The sequence below is a fragment of the Cariama cristata genome, unplaced genomic scaffold, assembly GCF_000690535.1.
Source record: "Cariama cristata isolate BGI_N322 unplaced genomic scaffold, ASM69053v1 scaffold15212, whole genome shotgun sequence".
Classification (NCBI taxonomy): domain Eukaryota; kingdom Metazoa; phylum Chordata; class Aves; order Cariamiformes; family Cariamidae; genus Cariama; species Cariama cristata.
In genome coordinates, this window is record NW_009602241.1 from 24038 (window position 1) to 33797 (window position 9760).

The window sequence follows — 9760 nt, forward strand, 5'->3', positions numbered from 1 at the left end:
ATTAAACGGTAACATCTCTTATCCTAATGTAGGCCAAAATCTAAATTAAAAAAATGCAAAAAATAAAGATCAAACTAACACACATATAAGAAACTCATTTCCTAAAATGTAAGCTATGAAATAAGTATAAAGCAGTATTTCCTTTAAAAATCATTGGGAACTCTACGAAGATGTTGTTATGCTGACATAATTTAACCTCAGATAATCAAATACGCATTTAAGGCCTTTTAAAGACATTTCATAAACACAACACATCAACATCAAGAGAAGAACACACTCGCAAATGTTTATTCCTCTTTATAACAAGAAAAAAAATGGTGCCCTTTTGGAGCACAGTCTAACATTTCAAAGTATATCAAAGCATACCTCTTTACTCCATACTCACTATATTAGTTTAGAATACTGAGAAACAAAAAGCATAATACAAGAACACAGTTAGCAACTTTTATTTAAAACTGAATTCAGAGTTTTCACTAAGGTAACAATGTTTGTTTCAATCTTGATACTCATTCTTGGGCTTTAATAGCATCTCTACCCAATTCACAAACACATTTTTCTTTCCTCGAATAGTCTGAAAGTGCCAGCTAGACACGAAGTGACCAGACTGGCTGCTACTTAAGGCACACAACAGTGACATACATTATTTAGTATTGTTTCTCTACAACATTACTAGTAGAAACAGAATATCTTCCCCTCTGTATTTTGTAAGTGGTGCAAACTGACAGTGTCATTCAGTGATCAGAGTTTGAAGAACAGGGAAATAAAATACTGGTTTCATACCTTTTGAGGCTTTTCTGTGTTATAATTATACACAATCTGACTGCAAGTAATCATGTCATCATTGTAGTCTGACTCCGGTTCAGATTTTGTCCTAAAAAGAAATACAAATCATTACAGACTCCACAAAACTAACTTAAACTATAAGAAAGTCAACTGGCCAAGACACAGATTTCACTTTTCAGATACTGACCGTGTGACTATTATAACTTGTCAGTGATAAAACATCCCTATGAAAAGATATCATATGTAAAATTGTAGGGCTTGTTCTATCCTGCTCATAAGGGATGGTGGAAGCAACTGCCTCAGAAAAAAGCTTTCTAAGCCATGGATTTGACTACCTAGAACAAATACCCAGAAGAATTCCATTTTCTTTGGATTTCCTATGCATAAATGAAGCTCAATCACAGCTACATAATCATAAACTTCACATGCAACTGCTTGAACACAACACTCAAATATCTTAACTGAAGAAAATCTCCTTCAATATGTCCTCCTCAGCAATTTACAACATTCCATATATACGTATCTGTAGCTATCTAACATTATAGACTACGCGTGTATAAAAATACTGAACATGTAAGACATCGTCACTCAAAATTGATTCAAACTATATCACAGGAAAACAGTGACCAACTGTTTTCCGCCAACTTTTAAAAATTAGGCACAATTTCAGTTTTCCAAAACAGGAGGTGTTCCTGAAGTCTTGGCACCTGGATTCTTATAAAAATGGCATGGACAGCATGCCAAAAGATGGAGTTCAAGTTTACGTAACAAAATTCTGTTCCCATAGAAATTACTTCTAGACTTCCTAGTAGAGTACTAAACAACTACTTCTGCATTGAATAAACACTTTACCTAAGTAACTTTCTGTTCAATACTGACAATATTGTCACTCAGAAGTGATTAAAAAAAAATAATCCATTTTATCTTAAGATATAAGTATACAAAAACAAAACCTTTCAAAAGAGTATCTGATGCCTGCTATGTGTTTTAACTCATTTCTTTTCAGCGGCTCACTATGTTATCCAAGCTATTAAAGGACAGTTCCATGATTCTCACTTTATTACCTTCCCTGAAAGGAATACATTCAGAAAAGGAATAAAACTTTTAAGACCATACAGTACCACTAAGTAATTCTAATCTTGAGAAATATTTAAGACTTAACACAAGCCAAAAGCAAACTCAAATCAGTTGTCATCTGGAACGACAATAAAATCTAAAACTATGTCATCCACTGAACATTTGGAAATTCCTATAATTTTACCAAGAGTCTTAGACACGGCAATCTTCATTAAACTTAAGTACAAGTTGGTTATAGTACTAAACGAGCACTAAACAGTTAGCAGCCTTCCTGATTCAGAAAAAAAGTCCTGGAAAGTGTAACAGATATCACAATAGTCAAAAAGAATTGAGCATGTATTTTTTGAAAGGACCTCACAGTTTTAGGGGACCTACTTCATCTTTTCATCGCTTGAAGCTCACAACGTCTGATTTTTTTACTTGCTATCTCCCTCCCCCAACACGAATTAAGACAGCACTGACAAGAAAACCAAGACCAAGCTACTACGCTACTGGTATTAAAATCATAAAACTGTTCTAGTCTCTTAATAAAACTGACCTCTTAAAGCTACTGCGTATATTTTTTATTTCATTGTTGTAGCTCACACTGTTGATAATGGTTTGAAAGGCTTGGACAGGATCAATAAGCTGACCCCATACTTTAGATCCGAGCTGATCCAAAATAACCATGAAACAATGCAGCGCTGGCCAGAAGGGGTCAGTAGAATCATCTGAAACATAACAGTAATATTGGGGAGAGTTGAAATGCAAGAGTCCTGTACATTCTTAGACTAAGCTGAAGTTGAAAGTAGTTGGTTTTCATTGATTTTTCTTAAATACTAATATAAAGATACGTATTTCTAGTAAGGTGCAACTATACTTTTTAACCCGGAAAAAGGATGAAAAAAAGTCAGCTTCGCTTATCTGTACAGACAGATGCTGCTCCTTATGCAGTCTTAAATCAAGAGGAACCTGGATAGCTATTACTAACATTTCCCAACTCTATCGAACTGATTCTTCCACACTGATTTTTGCAGTGTCGTTCTAAGAGTGGGTACAACTTACGTGGCTATGACAATTTATACTTCAAATTTAAGCTAGAAGCAATTGGTTTTCCTTCAAGTGTGTTCTTCCTTCTTCATATAAGATCATATCCTCAATAAAAATACTAAGCTTATAAAGATCTAGTCATTTAAGAGGCAGCCCTGGTCTTGAGCTCATGTGCTATTACCAGGCTATGCTGTGGAATGCAGCCCACAAGAATGGCCCAAGGGCTACTAGTCTAAAGTCTAGTCTAAATTCCCAGCTGCAAAAAGGGTTCACTCAAACAGATGGACAGAAGAATCAAATTTTAAGCAAGTTGTGGAAATTCAGAAGAAGGTGTGTGTTTATTTTAGGACACAAAATTCAAACTTCACGCCACAGTGACGCGTGCATTCCCATATGACCTGTACATTAAGTGAAAACAATATGGTAGAAATTATAGACTTGTCCTCTCAAAACCTCTAAGCCAGCCTTACGCAAAGCACTGTCATCTGTTCTCCACTTAAGAGTTTGTTTGAATGGCATTTTCCAGTACTTGTCAGTATTGCCCAAATATTGTGCCATATTGGCCATCTTCCAGAAGATAAATAAGCCTCAGTTAAAATCACCTCAGCATTACACTACTAAGAATTTACTCAATTAAACAAGTTAAGTTTGAAAAAGATGAAAAATAGGCTACAAGCTGTCTTAATCTCAGTATCAAAATTAGTTACCGGTTGCTTCTTTCTCCATGGTGTGAAGTATAGACTGCATGAAATCATTTTGTTTGTCTGGGCCCAGTAACAAGGAGTCCATAGCTTGTTCTTCCAGCACTGTTAGCAACATACAAATCCCTACAAAAAAAAAGAAACAAACCCGTCCATATATTTGAAAAAATCTGTTCTAATTTTCACCAAACCATGGATCATTTTCCAAATGCCATTACTTGTCCAGAGATCAGCAGCAACATGCAACTAATTAAACACTACCTCACTACTGCAGTTGTGCAATGTTCAGTTTTCCCATTAGACATGCCACAAAATAAACAGCACCTATGAAATAGTAGAGCTCTGACTTGAAAGAAGTGCTTACAAGATAAGAGAGACTACATGTACAGATTAATTTCTGACAATAAATACTCACCTAGCCAATAGTTCTTGTAGTTGGCAGTATCATATAAATGAGATGGCAGAAGGATGAGTTTACCCTTTTCAATCATTGACAAGCTGTAAATATCTGGATTCTCAAAAAGCCCCAATTCAATAACTTTGAACAAGCACGTCAACACTTCCTGTAAGTCATAGTAATCATCCCTGTCAACCTTCCCCAAATTCCTCGCTGTTAGGATGGCCCATCGACGAATCTAAGGATTAAAGCAAAAAATTTATATATTAATAAAAAGAACAAATAAAATCACAGTGCTGTAACATCAGGACTCATCGCTACTACAAATGGGACAAAAGTATATTTTTACTAAGGCAAGGTCTCATAATTGCAAGTAAGAGTTAGTTTTTTTGCAAAAGAACCTTAGGAACAGGCTTACTATACCTACAAGAAGATGGTGGTAAGAAACAAGTTAAAATTAAGGATAATATATACAAATAAAACTCTTCGGTATTCACGTGACAAAGGGGTAGCATTTCGTTTTGTACTTGCTTTATATTATTTAAATGTTACTGACCAACATTTTCTAATTAGATAACTGTATACTACAGCAACTGTCAGCACAGGACACTTGTCATTTCTTGCCTTGCTGGAATCATTCTCTGGCCTACTGAGAAAACTTCAGAGTTTGAGCAAGCATGAAGTACAGTACTATTCAATATTTTACTGTTTCTTAGGACAAGTTGAAATCTTGTACTCCACACTGGCGTTTAAGTCAGTCAGTCTTGGAAACGGTACAGTCACAATCTGCCCACCAGCCACAGCAAACGTAACCTGAATCTTCAAAGCTGCATCAAATGAGGTGGGAAAACGATGGTATGGACTCACACCCTCCCAATATAACCAAACAGCCCACCTGAGTTACGATTCAATACTCCTTTGACAGTTACACATCCAAATTCAATTTGCAGATGAACATACCACACAGGGACTTTTCTAAGATTTTGCAAAGAAAGCACTCAATCTCCCTTCAGTATTAACATGGAGCATGAAACCAGGATTCACTGTTCTAATTGTAGCAGGGTGTATGTTCCTAAATTCTCCATATTACCACTCTTTCTCAGTATTCTTCCCCATTATCGACACCAGTTTCACTTCTAGGATGTGTATATGTAGTCTGAAGGAACAGCCTTCTTGCTGGATAATACATCATCTTCAAAACAATGGAGAAAAGCAGGCACTCAGACACCTTTGTACTGCTTTGAGAACCTCAAGTCCCTTTTGTAATCTCTCAAATCCTTTTAACCAGCACAAAAATAGAAGTGTTGGTAACAACAGCAATTGCAAAGTCTCTCAACCTTTTCAACCTTGACTCTTCCAGTATTCCAAAATTTCTCTTTGTGTTACTTTCTTAAGAGACTGGATTCAAAAGGAGAGCAGTCTCCGCTATGTACACTAGCATGAGCGATACTAAAATCAGCTGACACTTCTAAATATCATATAAAATGGAGCTCTCCTGCTTACACTTTCAAATGGAACTTTTGATCTCTGACTGTTCAGTATTAAAATATCTCAAATGGATTCACACACAGGTGGAAAAAAAAAAATAAATCTGCAGTTTTGAGTTGTCCCAGCGCAGAATACACAAATCCATTAAAACACAACATTGCCTCTTTGTAATGACAAAATTCAGTGACAATTAAATGGCATTTCAGACGAAACACACTGCTAAGCATCTCTTCTTGCAAGTAACTACACTATTCTCACTTTTTCAATTTTTAAGGTTTTGAACATTACTGAAATGTGAAAACTTCTAGGGATAGAGAAAGAACAGGCAAGGAGAAGGGGATTAATACACTAAATTACAAACCCTGGCCCACTTCAGAAGAATTCCATTTGGGAGTATAGGGCATAAATTTACAGTTTGGTTGAACACCTGTAACTTTTCCTGACTAAATGCAAACAGTAAAGTGATTCGAGAAGAGTCTTCTCTCCTTCACCAAGAGTAACTATATTCATACTGAAATCTCATTCATACGCAGACTGTTACAGAAAAATACAGAAAATCAAACACTTAAAATTCTGAATGCTACTATTTTCATATTCTTGTCATTAAAAATAAGAATCTGTTCTTATGCTATTTAAAACTAAGTTTTAGTGGAGCAGAAAAAGTAACTTACCACTTCATTCGGGTGTACCAAAAAGAGATAAATTCCTGGATATCTCTCAAAGATCTGAAAGGAGTTGTGACTTTGTTCCATTCTACAGAGCACTTCTACACACAGCTCACCTAAAAGGATAAAACAGTTATAGTAAGGACTAATTTATATGGTCACAAAACGACTATTTAGTGTCATAATAAATATAAAATATATACACAGACATCAGTACTTCGGTTTAACTACTACTTGTTATTTTCACCTCCTTCAGCAGAAACAATACCATTCCCTTCCAACCCTATGCGAAGAGATACATACTGACTTTCTCATGCAGCAGCAGATACGGATATTTCAGTATTTCTAGAAGGGGTACTCGCAGGTTATTCTCAAAATCTGGGCCCACAAAACCAGACAACTGTGTCTGTCCATTCTCATCCACTATAAACAACTCATCGTCTTCTCCAGTTTCTTCTCTCATGGATTTCTCAATGTGGGCAACAAGACGGGAGGTCTCCAACTCCCACAAGACCTGTTCGGTCAGGAAAAACAACTAATTAAAGTTTTATTTGTGAAGAAAGCAATTAAAGACATTTCTTATCACATGCAGAAACCTTAACTAGGCTTTGAAAACTTAAAATTTCATTTTGAAAAGTTTCTTTCCAAGCATGGTATGAAACAATGAAGTTTTGACATGGAATTCAGATTGTGCACGTCACAAAACTCTCACTTCAGAGTTAAAATTATAAAGTAATTTTTAAAAGACCGGCATTCAAACCAGAAGCACGTTTATCATTCTGTTAAATATTCATAAACCATTTCAATAATTATTTCAGGCCATAGGTTAGTCACAAAACTTTGTTCCAATGGCCAATATAAAGAAGTGCACAATACAGAAAACGATCACATTTAGGAAGACAGGAAAAGCAATTTTAAAATCTTGCCTTCTGACACGTTTTGCAATGTATTGGCAGAAGGGAGTGAATGGAAACAATTCAAACAGATCAATTGACTTGCTGAATATTTGTAGGGGATTCGGCTCACTTAACATTACTCATCTAAAGTAACCACTCCAAACCTCAGTGAGAAACCCAAGGTTATTTCCCACAGTTTACAGCCACAGAAAGGAACTTTCAGCAGTCCGGTCACTCTACTTATTTCCAATCTATACTCAGATAGCATCGCCCTTCAGAGACATCTAGCTGAATAATTTAAAGAGCAACCTTTTTGACATTTGTATTATGATCAATTAGCTATAAATATTCATTTTACATATGTACACACATATGGGAAAATAAGTTTTCCAAAATATAAAACTGGATACTAGTGAGAGAGAATTACAAAAGACTTGTAATGAAATAGTTTTTAAACTTTTTTGATTGTTTTTAATCACACAATCTCGCAGCCTTGCAAGATCAGATCTCTGAAATTCAAGCACCGTAGAAAACTACAAATGAGAGAAGACAGCAAACAAAAAGAAGAACAAAACCAAAGTTGAACAGAAGCCAGAGGAAGGAAGAAAATACACTTTAAAAAAAAAAGAGCTGTCTGTTTGGCAGGTGTTCTTTTTTTTCAGACATCAAACCATCACAGCGTGAATAAAGTTCAAGCTATAATGTCTAGTTCGCAGCTTCCCACTACTGTTTTAGTTCTCGCTAATCTGAACATATGCAAAACAAGAGTCATCTTGTTTTACAATCAGCTCTTTGCAACTCAATATAAAAAAGCAGACAGTGAAAAAGCAACATACTCTATTCCCAAAAACCAGTAACACACAACCCCTGCACAGAACTACCCCCCCTTAACCAAGGTTGGACCACAGAAGCCTCTTCTGAAGTTTTCCTTCAGTTCCAAGTCCTCCAGCTCAGTAACGGGCAGGAGCCAAATCTCTTAATTACCTCATGCAACCTTGGCAATTTTTCCCTTGCTTTGTGGTATTCAACCACACATTCCAGGCAGTAACAGAGATCATCATTGGATCCTTCAAGATCTTCCTGGGACAACCGTTTAGAAGCATAGCTCTTCAGGAACTCAGTGGTGTCAGAACCACTAGGTGTACACCATCGACATGTGCTCATGCTTTGAACGGAAAAAAGAAGGAATTAACAGAAGTCTAAAGACTCAAAGTGGCAAAATATTTCCTTTCAGTCACAACAGTACCTAATTTTCAAGCATGATCAGTTTCAGGATTTATGTAACTCATTAGCAGCATACACGCGTATTTTCTTGAATGTTCTTACACAGGCGCACGCAGAAATACACATTAAAGCATTAAATGAACATTACAGAAAAAAAAAATGCTGAACAGCAAACATTAAAAGTAAATCACTGAAAAGATTACATAATTTGCAAACTGCAAAACATGTGAAAATTCACTTTAAATACAAAAAAACTCTCATCCACACTTAAAACTCTTTCCAGAACTACAATGCTAAAGTTCATTACATTGTTTTACTGGCATCTGTAGAATCCAGGTCTAATGAGTATAAAATTTAATTAGCTTTTTTTTCTTAATCTCCTGCTAGAATTTATAGGTCAACAAATCCCTGTTGTCAAAAGCAAAGGATATTTATGCAGAACCTTCCTGTCTTCATTGTTATTAAAGCATCATAAAATTCTCACCGCAGATTGCCTCCTCTAAAAACAAAAGTTCTTCACTAAGCAGCAATACAATCATCTCCGATCCTGCTACTCTGAAAAACTCAACAGAATACTGGAAAAGCATGAACACTTGAACTAACTACATAAAAGGGAAGACAGTAATTGCTGCTCTTATTTAGAGAAGAAGGAACGTAAAATGGAAATCTAAATAAAGCAAAACCATTCATTTCCTCATACACACACACTGGGAAGAAAACCAACCGTGGTATTCACCTTTGGAAAAGGAAATCACTTGCTGTGCAGGTGTGCGAGGTCACATGGTGGGGAAGAGAAGGGCGCTGCCCTGCAGCGAGGGAAGGGGGCCGACACCTTCAGCCATACACGCCCCCGAGTACGGCGCAGCAAAGCAGGACCTTCAACAGCCCATCCCCCGGTAACCGGGTCTCGATGGTATTTGAAAGATCTAGGGAAAAACAGTAATCATCAGAAATCGGTTCAGTTCACACGTTATAGACTAAGAATTACTTCGGTATTTAGATTAACATACTTTACATTAAGCACACGTTTACTGAATCGTTAAGTACAATCTGGAACTTAATCTTTTCTGTCATTCAAGTGCGGGCGACGCAAGATCGCACCTTTTTCTAATGGAAGGTGTAAAAATTTATCTACGCGCGTTAAGCAAGGAAATTGCTTAAACAAGCGTAGGCGGATACACAAGCCGCAGCTCCGAGCAGACCGCTCTGCTACCGATACGCTTCACCGGCTGCCCTCCGATGAGCAGCGACACCGGCTCACAGAAACGCCTAAGCCGAGACAACACAGTAAAAGCAGTTTTTCTTCTCCTGTGTTCACCCCGCCGCAGCCGCACACAGCTACTCGTTCTCCCCCGGGAGACACCCAGGCACTTACCAACAGCTCCTCCGCCAGAGCCCCGGGCTCGAAACGCGGCCTCCCCAGCAGCCCTGCCCGGCCGACTCCTCCACAGAGGCCGCCTGAGCCCGGGAACGCGCCGCTCCCCTCCCGCCAAGCAGGCC

At 37.3% G+C, this 9760-nt stretch overlaps 1 protein-coding gene across 1 annotated transcript in view; it reads right to left on the reverse strand.

Moving 5' to 3' along the window:
* SETX (senataxin) overlaps positions 1-8200 on the reverse strand; it is a 28394-nt gene extending 20194 nt beyond the window's left edge. Inside the window, exons 1-7 of the mRNA XM_009694684.1 lie at positions 8021-8200; positions 6444-6654; positions 6147-6256; positions 4006-4225; positions 3597-3716; positions 2399-2570; positions 781-871 (exon numbers count right to left, since the gene is read on the reverse strand). Coding sequence (XP_009692986.1) covers positions 781-871; positions 2399-2570; positions 3597-3716; positions 4006-4225; positions 6147-6256; positions 6444-6654; positions 8021-8200 — 1104 coding nt within the window. The remainder of the gene's footprint in view (positions 1-780; positions 872-2398; positions 2571-3596; positions 3717-4005; positions 4226-6146; positions 6257-6443; positions 6655-8020) is intronic.
* Positions 8201-9760: the final 1560 nt, after the last annotated feature.